Source organism: Phaeoacremonium minimum (genome assembly GCF_000392275.1).
Source record: "Phaeoacremonium minimum UCRPA7 unplaced genomic scaffold PA7_03_scaffold_597, whole genome shotgun sequence".
In the NCBI taxonomy this organism is placed as follows: Eukaryota; Fungi; Ascomycota; class Sordariomycetes; order Togniniales; family Togniniaceae; genus Phaeoacremonium; species Phaeoacremonium minimum.
The window spans coordinates 1,626-18,840 of NW_006921499.1; the positions used below are offsets into that span (position 1 = coordinate 1,626).

General features: G+C 53.9%; 6 protein-coding genes across 6 annotated transcripts; 5 read left to right on the forward strand and 1 right to left on the reverse strand.

Moving 5' to 3' along the window:
- Positions 1 to 202: 202 nt before the first annotated feature.
- On the forward strand, positions 203 to 3,538 carry UCRPA7_8475 (putative vacuolar assembly sorting protein vps8 protein; the record flags this gene model as incomplete). The annotated part of the gene is made up of 3 exons (XM_007920988.1): positions 203 to 227; positions 838 to 3,346; positions 3,493 to 3,538. The coding sequence occupies 3 exons, from the start codon at positions 203 to 205 to the stop codon at positions 3,536 to 3,538; spliced, it is 2,580 nt and encodes an 859-aa protein (XP_007919179.1).
- Positions 3,539 to 4,724: 1,186 nt separating this feature from the next.
- On the forward strand, positions 4,725 to 5,498 carry UCRPA7_8476 (putative pig-p domain-containing protein; the record flags this gene model as incomplete). Its single annotated transcript, XM_007920989.1, has 1 exon — positions 4,725 to 5,498. One exon carries the CDS (start codon positions 4,725 to 4,727, stop codon positions 5,496 to 5,498), a length of 774 nt encoding a protein of 257 aa, XP_007919180.1.
- Positions 5,499 to 5,998: 500 nt separating this feature from the next.
- On the forward strand, positions 5,999 to 7,492 carry UCRPA7_8477 (putative actin-related arp4 class protein; the record flags this gene model as incomplete). Its single annotated transcript, XM_007920990.1, has 2 exons — positions 5,999 to 6,053; positions 6,129 to 7,492. The coding sequence occupies 2 exons, from the start codon at positions 5,999 to 6,001 to the stop codon at positions 7,490 to 7,492; spliced, it is 1,419 nt and encodes a 472-aa protein (XP_007919181.1).
- Positions 7,493 to 7,883: 391 nt separating this feature from the next.
- On the reverse strand, positions 7,884 to 10,110 carry UCRPA7_8478 (putative phosphoinositide phosphatase protein; the record flags this gene model as incomplete). Its single annotated transcript, XM_007920991.1, has 3 exons — positions 7,884 to 8,054; positions 8,117 to 9,849; positions 9,903 to 10,110. The coding sequence occupies 3 exons, from the start codon at positions 10,108 to 10,110 to the stop codon at positions 7,884 to 7,886; spliced, it is 2,112 nt and encodes a 703-aa protein (XP_007919182.1).
- Positions 10,111 to 11,023: 913 nt separating this feature from the next.
- UCRPA7_8479 (putative rab5-like protein ypt5 protein) lies at positions 11,024 to 11,909 on the forward strand (the record flags this gene model as incomplete). Its single annotated transcript, XM_007920992.1, has 5 exons — positions 11,024 to 11,096; positions 11,156 to 11,175; positions 11,231 to 11,257; positions 11,311 to 11,502; positions 11,562 to 11,909. The coding sequence occupies 5 exons, from the start codon at positions 11,024 to 11,026 to the stop codon at positions 11,907 to 11,909; spliced, it is 660 nt and encodes a 219-aa protein (XP_007919183.1).
- Positions 11,910 to 12,852: 943 nt separating this feature from the next.
- UCRPA7_8480 (putative folylpolyglutamate synthase protein) lies at positions 12,853 to 17,165 on the forward strand (the record flags this gene model as incomplete). Its single annotated transcript, XM_007920993.1, has 6 exons — positions 12,853 to 12,966; positions 13,078 to 14,973; positions 15,571 to 15,702; positions 15,753 to 16,651; positions 16,701 to 16,861; positions 16,912 to 17,165. The coding sequence occupies 6 exons, from the start codon at positions 12,853 to 12,855 to the stop codon at positions 17,163 to 17,165; spliced, it is 3,456 nt and encodes a 1,151-aa protein (XP_007919184.1).
- Positions 17,166 to 17,215: the final 50 nt, after the last annotated feature.

The window sequence follows — 17,215 nt, forward strand, 5'->3', positions numbered from 1 at the left end:
AGATTCCGGCGACACCGAAACCCCGTCTCCGCCGTGGGAGGTTGTACGATGGACGAAACTGAAGAAGTTGAATGGACAGGCGTTCTCAGAAGCTGGGAAGAGGAACTTTGGTTCACCGACTTGCATTGCTGTTGCAGCGTCTATAGTGATTGGAACGTCGAAGGGAATAATCTTAATGTTTGACTATAACCAGAACCTGAAAATGATCATAGGTCCTGGGACAAAGGGTGAGTAACGACCAGGGGGTGGTCGTTGTCGGGATTAGCTAACAGAGGCCAGCTGTGGAATCGGGGGCTATCACGTCGATTGCTGTCTCGGCAGACCATACCACAGTTGCGGGAGGACATGCAAGCGGTAACATCTTTACATGGGACACAACAAGGGCTGCGAGGCCTTTTCTTCAGATCCCACATCTGGACGCAGCACAGATGCAAAATCGGACACTGGACGGGCATCTCCCTAACGTAGCAATCACTCATCTCGGCTTCCTTGGGACTAGACACACAGCTTTGGTATCTGCAGACGATCGCGGCATGGCATTCTCGCATCTCGCTACAAGGGGCACAGGAGCGTTTGGCCGGTCGGTAAAAACCACTCGAATCCTGGGGCGGTACCCGGACACGAAGCCGCCCGTATCTGGCAAACCACTAAAACCTAGCACCGTCCTGGCCTTTGCCCCTTTACCGCTTGGCAATATCGAGCGAGCTACAGATACTCTGGGGCTCACTGCCATGTTGACGCCTTATCTCTTGGTCATTGTATCAACAACTCCGATCGCACAGACTCAACACAAATCTGCAAGGCCTAAGGATGTTGTCGCTCACAGCGCGATGACAGGATGCCTGGCATGGTTTCCCGCTGTGAAACTGAAAGTCCCGGATCCGAGCACGGGAAGTCAGACATCAAAAGCCAAGCTGGTGTACTGTTGGTCTAACGTCCTCACGGTGCTGGACGTAGAGGAGATTCCTAGTGACGACAAAGACAAATCACCCAGTTTGAAGTTCAAAGCACGGAGCCGGTGGAAATGCGAGGAAGCGATTGCCGCTGTGCAGTGGTTAAGCCGATCTGTGCTGACAGTCCTAACTGTCTCGCAAAGATTGATAGTCCTCGAGGACCGGACAATGCGGATGACCGAGGCCTTCGATCTTATATACAAGCATATCTATCACGTTGACTTGTTTTCTAAACAGCTCCACAGCCTAGTAGAGCAATTGGATGAGGAGGACACATCAATGCATGGCGTGGTGGCTGATGCATTTTACATGAGCTTCAAAGCTTACAAAGGTCGAATATTCCTCTTGGGCTTCAATGACGTCTCCATTGGCGCGTTATCAAACTGGGCCGATCGTCTGATCGCGCTTATGGAAAATGGGGACTATGTTGGCGCCATACAGCTGGCGACTTCCTACTACACGGGAGACGCGGACAAACTTACAGTAGGCCTCCCTGAAGATGCTGAGCTAAGACATCAGATGGTGCGAGATAAACTCATCGAGATCATGAGCGCATCCTTGAAATATGCCTTTGGCCAACGACAAAAGAACAGATCTACGGCTGATGACACCCATCTTCAAGAACTGGCCGAAACATGTTTCGTTGCATGCCAAAGTGTTGATGATAGCGATTTCCTGTTTGATGAAATGTTCGAATGGTATGAAGACGCTGGAGTTGAAGGAATATTCTTGGAAACCTTAGAACCCTATATTCTCGAGAAAACGATCACGGCCATTCCACCGGGCGTTGTCAAAGCGATGATCACCCATTTCGTCGGCAAAGGACTCGAAAGCCGACTTGAAGAAATGATTGTGCATATGGACACTGCCACCCTGGACCTGGACCAACTGACGCTTCTCTGCAAGCAACATGGGCTCTACGACGCCTTGATCTATGTCTGGAACCAGGCCCTGAGAGATTATATCACGCCACTTATTGACTTGCTGGCGCTCTTGGTTCCGCTGATGCAGAACGGGGAATACCTCGGATCTGCCAATGTAATGGAGGAGGAAATATACGGGGTGAATGCCCTCAAAATATTTCCCTATCTGTCGTACGTCTTGACTGGTCGAATTTACCCTATCGATGAGAGGATCGAAGACGATGTTGCTATGAAAGCAAAGGCTGAGATATATTGGTTCCTCTTTTCGGGAAAGAGCATTACATGGCCGAAAGGGAGCAAAATGCGCTTTCTCACTAGGCCAGACCAGTCTCAGGAACCATCATTCCCGTATCTTCGGATGATCTTGAAGTTTGATGCCCCAAGTTTCCTAAGTGCCCTCAATGAAGCGTTCGAGGACTCTTTTCTGAACGATTCTCCTGATAAGCAAGTCAACGGTGGTGCAAGAGGAGAGTTACCAGAAGAACAGATCTTCGGCCTTACTGTGGACAGACAGTACATTGTGTCTATACTGACGGAGATCATGAATCCTGCAGACTTCGCAGCGGAGGACACCATCTACTTAGACATGTTCATTGCTCGGAACATGCCTAAATACCCTCAATATTTGCTCATTCCCGGCTCATCTCTCACCAAGGTCCTCACAGGCCTCTGCAACTACCCCGGTCCAGACTTGGCTGAAGATGCTCAACTTAGTGCGGAATACTTGCTCTCGGTCTACCATCCTCCAGACGTGTCGTCCCTGATCCCGTTATTCAAGACGGCAGGCTTTTATCGGATCCTGAAACGTATATATAGGACCGATCAGCAGTATGGAAAACTCCTGCAAACGTATTTTGAAGATCCCGATGATCAGGAAGAAGTGTTCAACTGTATCGCGGAATGTCTCCGGTCGCAGGCTGGTCTCACAAAGCGTCAGATCCACGACGTACACGAGGTTATAAAGAATAATGCCAGGCAGCTCGTCGAGCTGGAACCTGGCACAGCTGCCGCAAAGCTTGGCGCTTATGCACCAGAGCTCCATTATCACGCTTTGGAGTCTATCGAAGATGAGCCTGAGCTGCAGTATTTATACCTGAGGGCTATACTAGAACCCGATAGTGAGCATGGTGATGACCTGAAGCCATCGACGGACAGAGACTTGATCGAGCGGTATGTCCAGCTCATGTGCAGGTTCGACGCTTCGCACGTTTCCGACTATGTTGGAATTGTCCAAGCAACCAATCTTCGCCTTGACAAGCTTCTTCCCACAATGGAAGAAACTGGCGTTATTGATGCCGCAGTTGTCCTCATGGCTCGTGAAGGACAAGTCCAAGAAGCTATGGGCCGCCTGATCAAGCATCTCAGAACTCTTGAATCTGCACTACAGGGGCTGATGACCGGTGCGAAGACCGAGAATGGAACGGCCGACGTACAAGACTCTGCTGAAGATCTCCTGAAGGCCCTCCAGAAGTATACCCATGTTGGTATCTGGCTGTGCCAGGGCCAAATGAAAACTATGAAGAGGATCAATTCGGTGCAGAAAAAGCAAAAGGGCGTTTCTCCTGATAACTTATCCCCGGAAGAGGTCCTCTGGCTTGACTTAATTGACGCTACAGTGCAGATCACGCGGCACATATCATCGGCTCTGGAAGTGTCCCCTGACGGTCCGGCTGTCAATGGTGCTCACGCAGTTAATGGCGCTACACCAGATGACTTGGACACGGAGAAGCTGCTCTGGTTGCTCCGATCTCTAGTACAGCATACCTTTACAGCTCTCTTGACATCAACCTCGACACCCGCAGCACCACAGCCTGGCCCGCGGGTAGCCTTCAGTGCTGGGAGCAACTTGTCCTTCCTTCGCATTCTTCGGGCGTTTCTCACGCGAGCTGCGACAACGTCCCCGAATCTTGCAGACTTGAGGGCGGTGCTGGCGTCTATATTCTCTGCATATGCATATGAAGAATCGATCTTGCGCTTGTCAAACAGGTTATTGGAACAGAGTTTGTTTGTCAATGTTACGCAGGCGGTCAATTTGCGACAGCGCGGCTGGCGGCCTAAGGGATCTACATGTGAGGCCTGCGGTCGCCGCGTCTGGGGACCTGGAGTACCAGGCAACATCTTTGAAGCATGGGAAGAGAGACAGGCAACGGACGAGCTAAAGCGGGCAGAGAGAAAGGCGCTCTTGTCAGGCAAAGCCGCAGAGCGTGGAAAAGAAGTGGAGAGTCCCCGTCGTCACGACATGGACGAGGACTATACCAGCAACGGGAAGGGCAAAGGAAAGTCGTCTGCGGCAGGCGATGAGCAGTCCTATGAAAGCAATGACGACAGTGGAGAGGCGCAAGATGGGGACCAGAAGCCCGTGGACGCTCTGGGCCGGCGCAATGATAGAAACCAGGCCCTGGGTCCTCTGGTTGTTTTGGCTTGCAGACATATATATCACCAGAGCTGTCTGGAGTCGCTGCAAGCCCAAGCTGAGCAAAGGGGGGTGAGGCGTGTGGATGAGTATGGTAGAGAGCGGGAGTATAGGTGCCCCATTGACGGATAGAGGGGCCACTACCTCTTCATGAAAGCCCATTATTTTATGTGTATACCTGTATGAATATACCTGAATCTATGATCAGATATCTCAAAAGAATCGGTCTCCTCCTGGCATTGTTACATTTGTCAAGCTTCATTTTTGTGATTTTGGTGCCACAGTAATATAGGCAGGGGGTGGGATGCCGCCTCCCCACTCCCTAAATGGCTGGCAACCGTGGCGCGTTTCTTGAACTTCCAATCTCAAACCCAATTCCACCTACGATTATGCACAGGCAGTCTTGCCTTGTTTCTCACAACACCGAGATCAACCATGTCTATGAGCTCAGACGACGACGAGAAGCTCCTCTCGGACAATCAGTCCAACGAGTCAGAGGAATCCGGCGACGATGAAGCGCTGCCACCACCGCCGTTGCAACACAACTTTGCGCCGCCTTTCTATGGCAGGCCGCCCACGCCTCTACCGCCATCACCATCTTTGACCTCACTTCTACGACCCTCGCGACCGACCACACCAGACGCCTCGGATGATGATTTCGAGCCGGTGCCGCGGGCATCGCCCAAGGTGCCGACCTACGAGTACTACGGCTTTGTGCTGTACCTCTTCTCGAGCCTGACCTTCCTCATGTACCTGCTGTGGTCGTACCTGCCATCGCCCTTCCTGCACGCGCTGGGCATCTACTACTACCCGAATCGCTGGTGGTCGCTGGCCATCCCCAGCTTCCTGGTTATGCTGCTCGTGTACATCTACGTGGCGCTGGCGAGCTACAACCTGGAGATCCTGACGCTGCCGCTCAGCAGCATCGAGACGATCGTCGACGACGCGGCCCGCATCGCCGTCATCGACAGCAAGGGCCGCCTGCGCAGCGAGAACATGAAGAGGAAGGCGGCGGGCAAGGAGTCGCGCGGCAGTAAGACGGGCGCCATTGGGCGGGACGGGGAGCTCAACTGGAAGAACATATGGAATGAGGGCACGGACGCGGTCATGGACGTGCCTCTTGCTGGTGTCTGCGAGATATTGTATGGCGAAGAGGAGGAGGAGGAGATCAGGAATGGCGATGCTTTGAGCAGAGAGGCATTTGCTTAGAGTGGTCTTGGCTCACAGGCATGAAATGGCGTTGGTCGGACATAGAATAATTGATACCCCTTGACTTTTCATCACACTGACCATACCCATATATTCGATTTTAAGGCTGGTGATGCTTGATATACCATGAATTACTCAGTGGCCTCTTCTCTTCTCAAGGATGAACAGAACATCACTCCCGTCATATCAAATTTATTCTATGTGTTGACATATAAATGCGCAATTGGCTGCTGGAGAGCTTCTGGCTTGACGAACACGGCGATGGCTAGCTGGAGCTGTGGACACTGCCCCGGTACTGCGTTCCGTACCTGCGCTTGGTCGGAATTTTCTTCGGCCCGCCCTTCACTGGTAACGCGCCCCTGCCACCTCTTAAGCTTAGCAGCCTTCTACAAGTAAACCGCGATTCGAGCAGGAAAGGTCCTTCGCATCCCCAACGAGACACTCACATCTGCGCCAACGGCATTCGGAAACAGTCAATTCGACCCGGAACGGTGTGAATCATGGCGTCGCAGCCTCTGTCTTCGTCGGTTCAGCCGACGGACATCTACGGTGGAGGTAAGCATAATGGAGCTCGCCCTTTCCCTTCCTTTCGCTCTGCATTTCGGACAGCTTGCTAAGTCTCCAACGCAGATGAGGTCTCGGCTCTCGTTCTCGATGCGGGCTACTGCAACACACGCGCCGGCTTCGCAGGCGAAGATGTTCCGAAGTCTGTCCTCCCCTCGTTCTACGGGCACGTTGGCACGGGCGACGCCGCGCGCGACATCTTTGGCGACGAGTGCCTGGTGCCGCGCGCCGACTTCGAGCTGCGCAACTACATGAATCGCGACAGCGAGGTGGAGGACTGGGACGCCGCGACGAAGATCTGGGAGCACATGCTGGTGAAGCGCCTGCAGCCCGAGAGGCCCACTCCGCCGTCCAAGAACGGCCTGAACACCGACAAGAAGGAGGGCGCGGACGGCGAGGGCGACGTGTCGATGGAGGACGCAGAGAACCAGGAGCTGGAGGAGAAGCCCCTGGCGGAGAATCCACTCCTCATGACAGAATCACCGCTCAACCCGGGCAAGAAGCGAGAGAAGGCCATCGAGATTGTCATGGAGAACTGGGGCTGCCCTGCCTTTTGGCTCAGCAAGACGCCGGTGCTGTCTGCTTTCGCCGCAGGCAAGGCTTCAGCGCTAGTCATCGATGTTGGCGGCGCAAACACTACGGTCACGGCGATTCACGATGGCATGGTGCTCAAGAGATCGATCCAGAAGTCGCCGGTAGGAGGGTTGTGGCTATCTTCGCAGATCCGCAGCCTGTGGGAGTCTAGCGAGCCCAAGGTTGACCTCGTACCTACGTTCATGATCGAGAACAAGACACCTGTGCCTGCCCTAGAGCCAGCACAGTTTAGGCTGCGAAAGTTCCCCTTTGAGATCCACCCGTCGTTCCGTGCATACGAGGAGGAGCGTGTTCTCACCGAGTTCAAGGAGTCTGTGGTTGAGGTCTGGAGGGGTCCTGGGCGTTACAGCGCACCAGGTAACGATGAGTACGTCAAGTCACAACCCGGCCGCGTCTTCGAGATGCCCGATGGCGCCAACCAGATGTGGCGCGAGCAGCGATTCAAGGTCTCCGAGGGCATGTGGGACGAGACAGCCGCCTTCCCTGTGGCAGAGGATGCTCGTGTGGGTAAGGCCCAGACGATCCCCGAGCTCATTAAGGCGTGTCTCAATGGCGTGGACGTCGATCTCCGGCCGAACTTACTAGGCAACGTCGTCGTCACCGGCAGCACAAGCTTGTTGAACGGCTTCAACGACCGCCTCAACAACGAGCTTACCCAGATGTACCCCGGACTCAAGATCAAGATCCACTCGGCGGGTCTGACCAGCGAGCGACGATTCGGCGCCTGGATCGGCGGCAGTATCCTAGCCAGCTTGGGCACCTTCCACCAGATGTGGATCTCGCGTAAGGAGTACGAGGAGAATGGCGCAGGCATCGTTGAGAAGCGCTGCAAGTAGCTGCTGCAGCAGATATCGGGGTTGTAGTTCTTTACTTGTTCGGTTGAGCTGGCTGTGTTGGAAAAAATTTGGCGTCTGGAGTTACCAGAAGGCTTCTTCTCCTGGGCCTGCTATGCCCACGAGACGTATCAAAACGGGGGAGGATAGCACTGTGCAGGACGGATTTGTATGTCTAGACAGGCAGATAGGCGTCTGAAGCCATTCAAAAGAGTGGAACAGAACAAATAACTCACTTGTAACATCACGCTCCTGTAAGTGGACTGACTGACCTTTGTTGTGCGTGAATATATTAGCTTGAGGTAGTACTGCTCCAAAAGCTCTTTTCTAAGTGACGATACATTGCCCTGGTATAGGGCCATGGTTGAAGGTGGGAATACATATATACAAGTTTCTATTCAATTCTCTTCTTGCCCTCCTCGGCGTTGAGATATCTTGCGGTGCTCAAGCCACGCTCATGTCTTGCGACAAGACCGCCTATCACTGGATCTTTTCTAACTTTGCTGATTGTCTCCTGGTAGCCCTCCGCAACGTATGGTCGAGGGTTCAGCTTTGGCCAGTTTACCTATGCCTTTGTCAGCATGGGGGACGGATAACGAAAAATAGTAGATCGTATGAATTTCTTACATAAAGCATGCCGTTGCTCCGAATGAACTGGAAGCACCAGGCGGCCACGAAGAACCAGAACAAAATGAACAGCCGCATGGGCCAGACGGCCGCGTCGGGCAGGCGTCTTGAGGACATGCCCACAAACACCAAAAAGACGGCAAAGCCTAGGATGTAGGGGATGGACTGAATCAGAATAGGGCGGCGGTCAGCAAAAATGAGGCTCGAGCCGATGCTGGCTGTGCCGGGCGTGTAAACGCCGAGGAAGAGGTCGAAGGCGTCCTGCCTCGGGCCGTCAAGGAAGTTGTTGCGGAAATACCGGCTAACAGCAACCTTACCGTCTCCAAACGCTCCGGCCTTTGTGCGCGTGCCGAGTCGCGTGATATCTGTCTTCATTGCACCGGTTCCCGAGTAGCTTTTGCTGACGACATCGGCATTGTCAGCCCACAGGTTGCGGTACAGAAGCTCGAAAGCCGGGTCTTCCTCCTTGAAGGTGGTACCGCGTTGCATCAGACCGAGGTCGATGAACATGCGGTTCAGGGTCCACCGCGCCAGCATGCTTTGCACCACGTTGGTGCGGTCCAAGCAATCCATGCAGTTCGTGCGGACTACGGAAGTCTGGTGGTTCCGCACTTCCATGCGGCCGTCGATGCCGGCCGGCATATCGACAGCACGGAAGTACTGCTGCGCGACCAGAGCCTCCTCAAGCCTGTCGACAAGCAGTTGGGCGCGATGCATCTGCATGCCCTTGGTCTCGCTGTGGAAGTCAAAGTACACGTAATGAAGTCGATCGAAGGCCTGCTTGGACGCACCCGGCTCGATGGTGTGGAACTTCTCGTCTGTGAGCTGGTCGGCTTGGACTCGCTCCTTCGGTGCAGTGACCAGTTTCTCCACAATCTGCTCATACGCATCCTTCACTCTCTTTTCACGGCCCTTTTGATTCACTAGGTTGACAAGATAATTGTCCCCGTAGATGCGGATCTGCTCATTGAAGTGGGCCGCGGCTGCTGGGAAGGCGGCATCGATCCCCCGGATCTGCAGCTTCGGGGTGTAGTGCAGCGTATTGATCTCGGCCCAGTAGACAGGGACACTTCCTCTTGTCTGGACATAGGCCAGGATCTGCATCTCGCGCCCGTCCGAGCCACCCAGCTTGCCGCTCTGCATGTCCGCATTGCCTGCGAAACCACCAAGTCCGGAATCGCTATCATTCAGGATGACGACCTGCTCCGTCTCGTTGTAATTCGAAACATGCCCCTCGTCATCAATACCTCTTGAGAAGTATCTTGTTCCGCCCCGATGTCTCGATCGTCGAGTGATGAGCACAAGGGTCAACCGTGTCTTCTTGAACGTAGTCTTGTGAATCTCGAGCATTCCAAAAATGACGGGTAGAATGTATGCATCTACACTAGGCTGAGGTCCAGGGTGCCCTCGCCCGCCCCTGGTGCGGAACTCGATAAGATCGGTGGAGACAAACTTGTTCCAGAAGAAGCGATCGTCGGCCCTCTGCCACAGAGGCGTTGAGTTGCCATGCTGGGCCTGTCTCTGGAAGCTGTTCGTGAGGTCGATCGAGTAAGAGAAGTACATGGGGCCGGATCTAATGAAGGTCTTGAGCAAGAGGAGGAACCTATCCTCGTCGGGATCGTGGACCTGGCGCTCGCGCATGGGAAGTAGCTCGGTGGCGATGATCTTATAGACCATATGGCCCTTGAGGCGCTCGACGGGTTGGATCTTGGTAATGACAATGACATATTTATCTATGATTATCAGCTGCGAATGCGACAGCAGCCTTGTGTTGGGAGCATCTCACCAAGTCGTAGCTGGATGATACCCAAGATACCGGCGATGCTGGTCACCCGAGAGACGCGCTTTCCAGCGAGGGAGCTGCCATCTGTAAGCCGGATATCTCCAGTCGGCCGATCGATCGTCAAGGCTGGGGCGTTCGGGGAAGAGGGCGAGGTGAAGATGTAGCTATCCGAGGAGACCTGGACGTTGATGTCCCTGTATGGGAGAGCCATTGTGGCCAGTGAGAGGAGCAAGCACTAATTACAGGATGAAGGTATGTAATTAGGAGCTATACCATCTCCTCCCAGTTGAAGGTGAGGGGGGTTGATGTTGGGAATATTTGGTGATGGCGACCAAGAATGATATTATCCCCAGCATATGGGAGTTGATAATCCAACACGTAGCTCCTCAATGCTGAGATAACTAGGTACCGTAATCTGCAGCTGCAGCACCAAGCAACCAGCGCTTTCGTCACCGTGCACTGCCCCCAGAGCAGCATGCCATTCTCAAGCTACCGAGCTACCTGGCGAGCCGATGTACCTAGGTATCTTTTTTGCCAAGCGGCAGGCAGTTGGCGGGCCAGGTCTACCAGTGGCAGGCTCCCAGACGAGCCAGGCTTGTGATCTCGGTTCTCTGGGAACGCACAGACCAAGGCTAGCCTCATTAAGGAGATCTCGATCACGTGCACCCAATTTAGCTGGGCGACCAGACACAGACACTGGAAACTGCCCGCCACCTTGGCTGGCTGGCTGGCTGCACCCACTGTTCTTCACTGTCTTGTCCACTATTGCCGCTCCTGCACCGCCTGACGTGTGCAAGTGCTCAGCCCGGCCATTCACATCCTTTCAAGCTTCCCGCCGTCATTGCATTCATCGTCTTTCCCACTACTCAGTCCAGGCAGTCGAATTCCTAGCTTTCCCAACCAAACCAAGCCAGATCAACTGAAGCCACAACCCTTTCCTTCAAGAAGCCCTTTTGTCAACTTGTGCTCACCACCTGAATACCGACTCTATTTGCATCGTGATCGTCTCGGCTGGCTGTCACCCCCGAATCAGGCTTGCCTCGCGGTGATATCAATCATCGACTCCGGCATATCCTCCCGTCCACCACGACTCGGTCTCCCAACTTTCGCCCTATCCTCTAACAATGGCTGCTCGAGGCCCCCCTGGTGCCCGTGGCATGGGTAACCGCTTTGCGCAATTCAAGCTGGTATTGCTGGGTAGGCATCTCCATTATCATGGCTGGTTGTTGACGTTCCCTTGCTAATTACCACTACAGGAGAGTCCGCCGTCGGAAAGGTAGTCACTACATTCAGAAATCAACGCATTTGCGATAGCTAATCGTATTTAACAGAGCTCAATAGTGCTGCGGTTCGTAAAGGTAAATACGATCCCCAAGACTCCCGTATCTTGTTCAAGTTAACATGACTGCAGGACCAATTCGACTCCTACCGGGAATCGACGATCGGCGCTGCCTTCCTCACACAGACCATCTCCCTCGACGAGAACACTACAGTAAAGTTTGAGATCTGGGATACGGCGGGACAGGAGCGCTACAAGTCCCTGGCACCCATGTACTACCGAAACGCAAACTGCGCCGTTGTCGTTTATGATATCACACAAGCCGTATGTTATTCTTTGGACATTCGATCGATATGGACTTGGTTCTAACACGTTGGATGCAGTCTTCCCTGGATAAGGCCAAGGCATGGGTGAAGGAGCTTCAACGCCAAGCTAACGAGAACATCATCATCGCACTTGCCGGAAACAAGCTGGATCTCGTGACCGAACAACCCGATAAGCGTGCCATCCCTACCGCCGATGCTGAAGCGTATGCCCGGGAAGCCGGCCTGCTCTTCTTCGAAACCTCAGCAAAGACAGCCGAGAATGTCCGAGAGCTGTTTACGGCGATTGCCAAGAAGCTTCCCCTGGACCAGGTCGGCCCAAGACATGCTCGACCGGGCCAACGACCAGGCGTCAGCCTTGCCCCGGAGAACGCCAACACGAATGTCAGCGGCCCATGCGCCTGCTAGATCGACGAGCGGCTGGCGGATGGCAGAGAACGAGTACCATTGTGATGAAGAATGGTGTGCTTCTGAAGGGGGTCAGGGTGCGTGCTTACGAGTACATTATAGGAGGCGAGGCCGGGGTCATAGACTGGTCAGTCGTCTTCTCTTCACAGGGGCGGATCCTACAGAGAGAGGGGACGTCAACATATTACGGGAGTTTGTCTGGTAGGACGGTATTTGCTCCCACTTTAATACCTTGTTTTGAAGTGTTGTTACGCTTGGTTTTCACCCGACTGTGATAACCCTCCGTTTCCTGGTCTATCAAGGGCTGCATCGTTGGCGCGAAGTCTCAGCTCGCAGGCCTGACAGTTCTTCATATCTGATCGAGGACGGGGGCTTGATTTACTGGGCATCGTCTAGCATGTCGTGTTGTTGTTGTATAGTATGCAATAGAAAGGCAACAGCTCTGCAACCAAATGCTCCGTAATCATAATAATCAATGCTTGATGTCTAGTGTTAAATGCTTGTGATGATAATTGCGAGACTTCAATGATGCACTTGCTATCATTTCCAAGAACGAACTATGACGTCCCATAGGGGTGATCGCATAAAGGCATGTACGAAGAGTCCTCAATCTATGGGAGGGAAATACCTAAACAATCTGTATCATTGAGATATCTCGGATGGAATCAGACAGTAACTATCATAGAAAATGCATCTGTAGCCATTGTGGTAAAAATGACCGTTGAACAGTAATGAGGCCGTTTTGATGGTTCCTGGGACTGGAGGGCGGCGGCACCGGCATCCCTGCCAGCCGCAAGCCGCCGAACGTTTTCGCAGCTGCTTTGCCGAACTTTTTCCCTCACAGCTTTTTGGTGTCCACTCTGAACCGAACCACCACGACCACGCGCCCCCATCATCAACACACGACATTCTCACAGCGCCTTGCTGGCCAACGCGATCCCTCATGTTGCGGACTTCACTTCGATCCGTGAGGGGGCTTGGCGGCAAGCCTCTTGCTGCTGCCGCCGGCCGCCAATGGCACGGAGCAGTCGCCCGCCCAGCTGGCGTCATTGGCAAGGTACGCACGCACGACGATGGAAGCTCTGTTCAGCTCGTGTGACAGCTCCTCGGCACTCATACCCTTGACTTGCGATGAAGGTCACATTGCTGACACGAATTGGTCTCTTAGAGATTCTTTGCAGATGAGAAGAAGCCTGTGACAGACGCCCCGAAGCCGGCTACCATCCCAGCATCGGAAACCACGACCGCAGTCTCAAGCCAGCCCCCTCCACCCACGAACGAGGCTGCTGTTAAAGAGAAAACCATCCCAGCAGACAACGTGCCGCTCACACCTCCGGCTCCTGAGACGAATGTAGCACCTGCCAAGGTTGCCACTGAGACTACGACTCCTCCCCCTCCGCCGTCACCACCCGCCCCAAAGAAGGGTTTCTTCAGAAGGCTACGGAACTATGTCTTCACTCTAGTGCTCCTCGGTGCTGTCGCCTTTGGCGGTGGTGTCTGGTACTCCCGGATCAATGATAATTTCCATGACTTCTTTACCGAGTATATTCCGTTCGGCGAACAGGCTGTTCTGTATCTCGAAGAGATGGATTTCCGAAGGCGTTTCCCCAACATCGCTAACCGCGCTTCTGGCCGTCCCAGGGACACTGGAGCTGCCGTGAAGATCCCAGCACAGAGCGGAATGTCATGGAGGGTTGCCGACAGCGGAGAGCCGGCTGGCAGACAATCCAGCGCCGTCGACAAGACTGTTGCTGCCAAGTCTGCGGCGGCTTCTAAGCCCAAGGAGGCCGAGAAGTCTGCCCCGAAGGCACAGCCCAAGGCGGAGGCACCGAAACCTGCTACCCCTGAGCCGCCAAAGGCCCCAGTGGCTGCTCCTGTTCCGGTTCCCAAGGAGTCTGCACCGCCCCCGGCTGCGCTTGCTACGAAGAAGCAGGAGGATCCCGCCTTCAAGCCTCCTGAGGTCGATGAGCCGTCGCGATTCCCTCCCGCCTCGCCAATTGACCCACTCGCCGTCAACGATGCCTCCGAGCCTGTCGTGCAGGAACTTGTGCGCATGCTAAACGACATCATTGCTGTTGTCAATGCTGACAAGGCTAATGAGAAGTACGGCGCAACAATTGGCAAGGCGAAGGACCAGCTGAACAAGGTCGGCAAGCAGATCAGGGACATGAAGGCTGGCGTTGAGAAGGATGCCGCCAAGACGATCAAGGCTCGGGTGGACGACTTCGACAAGGCCGCCAATGAGCTTGTCTCGCGCGTCGAGTCTGCCATGGCTAGCCAGGAGACTCAATGGCGCAAGGAGTTTGAGGCTGAGATGGGCAGAATTAAGGAGAGTTACGACGAGCGGATAAAGACCATGACGGAGCGCGAGCAAAAGATCAACGAGGAGCGTCTGAACAACAAGCTGCTGGAGCAGGCTGTTGAGCTGAAGCGACAATTCGCCCAAGAGGTCAAGGACCGTGTTGAGAAGGAGCGCGATGGCAGACTTGGCAAACTAAACGACCTGTCCTCGGCTGTCTCCGACCTCGAGAAGCTCACTACGGGATGGAACGATGTCGTGGACACGAACCTCCGCACACAGCAGCTCCATGTTGCCGTCGATGCTGTCCGTGCTTCCCTCGAGGATGCCACACATGCACGGCCCTTTATCAAGGAGCTTGTAGCTTTGAAAGAGATTGCCAACGACGATGCCGTCGTCAACGCTGCCATCGCTTCTATCAACCCCTCTGCTTACCAAAAAGGCGTCCCAACTGCATCAGAGCTGATCGACCGGTTCCGGCGCGTTGCTACTGAGGTGCGCAAGGCATCTCTACTGCCTGATGATGCTGGCGTGGCAAGCCATGCTTCTAGCTTGATCCTGAGCAAGGTCCTCTTCAAGAAGCAGGGACTGGCGGCTGGTGATGACGTTGAGAGCATTCTGACCCGCACGCAAACGTTCCTAGAAGAAGGCAATCTGGATGCTGCGGCTCGTGAGATGAACGGCTTGACGGGATGGGCTAAAACTTTGAGCAGGGATTGGCTCGGCGAGGTCAGGAAGGTCCTGGAAGTTCAACAAGCTTTGGAGGTATGTTTATTCTCATTCACATCCGCCCTACTGCGGTTTGCTAACGTCTTCGCCAGGTCATCCAAACGGAGGCTAGATTACAGAGCTTGAAGGTGGAGTAGAATACGGCTGGATGCTTCCTTTTGTTCATGTATATCTGTACCTAGACGTGTCTAGAATACGGGCCGTTGGCTCAGTGTAAGAGTTAGCAAGTAATAGACATGAGCTGATGCAATGAAATTTGAGTATCAATAAGTCTGAACAGTGATGTGTGACATGGGTCTTTCAAATCAGCCGTAATCAAATCAATGATGTCGGTCGCCCGAGTTCGGTCAACTTGAAAAATTGTGGGGCAACGCCGAAGGTCAAAGATTGAGTTGCCGCATATGCAGAAGCTCACTCACACCTTCAACCGCATTTCAAGAAGCTATGGCGGCTGGATGACTGGGGCCTTTTGCGATGCAGTATGTGTTTCGTAGGCTCGTATCATTCTCATTGCCATCTGTAAATAGACCTAGACGGCTCCAACGAACTATGGCAACGTCATCGAGAACATATAATGTAAGTTTTACCTCAATGGGATATATAGAAACCACCGTCACTAACGAGACGAACCAGGACGCCATCGATGCGCTCAATTCACTCCAGACGCCTTTTGCCGTCATTGAGGCCAGGCGGAAGGCTGGTATACGTCCAGATGCCACCTCTATCAAAGAGATGCGAGCCTACCTTGCGCGTCTTGGCTATTCAGTAAGACCTCAGTCCCTGAGCATCGTTCCGGACTGCTAACATGCTGATAGTCACAAGACTTGGACCGACTGAACATCGTTCACGTAGCCGGAACTAAAGGCAAGGGCAGCACATGCGCCTTCGTGGACTCTATGCTCGCTCACTACCGCAAGGCGCACGGTGTGCCAGGCAAGGTCGGCCTGCTCATCTCGCCGCACCTGATCGCGGTGCGCGAGCGCATCCGCATCAACTCGGCGCCCATCTCCGAGGCGCTGTTCGCAAAGTACTTCTTCGACGTGTGGGACCGGCTCGAGGCGTCGCGCGCCGCAGAGGGGGACGTCGAGCTCGGCAGCAAGCCCATCTACGCGCGCTACCTGACGCTCCTGAGCTACCATGTCTTCCTGCAGGAGGGCGTCGACTGTGCCGTGTACGAGACGGGCGTCGGCGGCGAGTACGATGCCACCAATGTCGTGGACCGGCCCGTCGCGACGGGCATCGCGACGCTGGGCATCGACCATGTCTTTGTTCTGGGCGACACGGTGGAGAAGATTGCGTGGCACAAGGCCGGAATCATGAAGGCAGGCAGTCCCGCGTTTGCGGTGCAGCAGGTTCCTGGTGCGGAGCAGGTATTGAAGGACCGGGCGGTGGAGAAGGGTGTTGATTTGAAGATTGTTGGCGTTGATCCGCGGCTCAAGGGGGTCAATATTCGACCGGATGCGCTGTTTCAGAAAAGGAATGCGTCGCTGGCTATTGCGCTGGCGGAAGCAGCAGTCAAGAAGCTTGATCCTAACTTTGAGCCTGATCCGTCTACTTTATCGGAAGAGTTCGTTGATGGACTAGAAACTGTAGTATGGCGAGGACGATGTGAAGTGAAGGTCGAGGGGAAGATAGTGTGGCATGCTGACGGCGCTCACACGACGGATAGCTTGAAGATGGCTGGCCGGTGGTTTGCTGATGAGAGCTCCAAGAGGTAAGACTATTGGGAAGTTGCGAACATAGCAGAACACTAACTGGGGTAGATCTGGGCCGAGAGTCCTCATCTTCAACCAACAGGGCCGTACAGAGGCCATCGACTTTTTAGATGGCTTACATACTGCAGCGAAGAGGGAAGATGGATCAGCCTTTGACCATGTGGTGTTCTGCACGAACGTCACATATGCGCAGTCTGGCTATAAAAGAGGTAAAAAGATCACGTACACTGCGGTGCAACGCTGAGCTAACAACGCATAGACTTCGTCAATTATCAATATGATCCTGAGGCCATCAAGCGTCTAACCGTGCAACGGGCGTTCGCAGAGAAGTGGTCAACTCTGGATCCCAAGGCTGTTATCACAGTCCTGCCAAGCATTGAAGAGGCCATCAATTATGCTCGAAGTCTCGAGAAGGGCCTAAAGGAGGACGAAACAATTCAGGCTTTTATTACAGGCAGTTTGCACCTCGTGGGAGGTGCACTGGGTATCTTGGAGGGAGCAGATGCCCTGTGATCATGATTCTATGGTACAGATAATCTTCGTAATCGGCGTACATACAGATA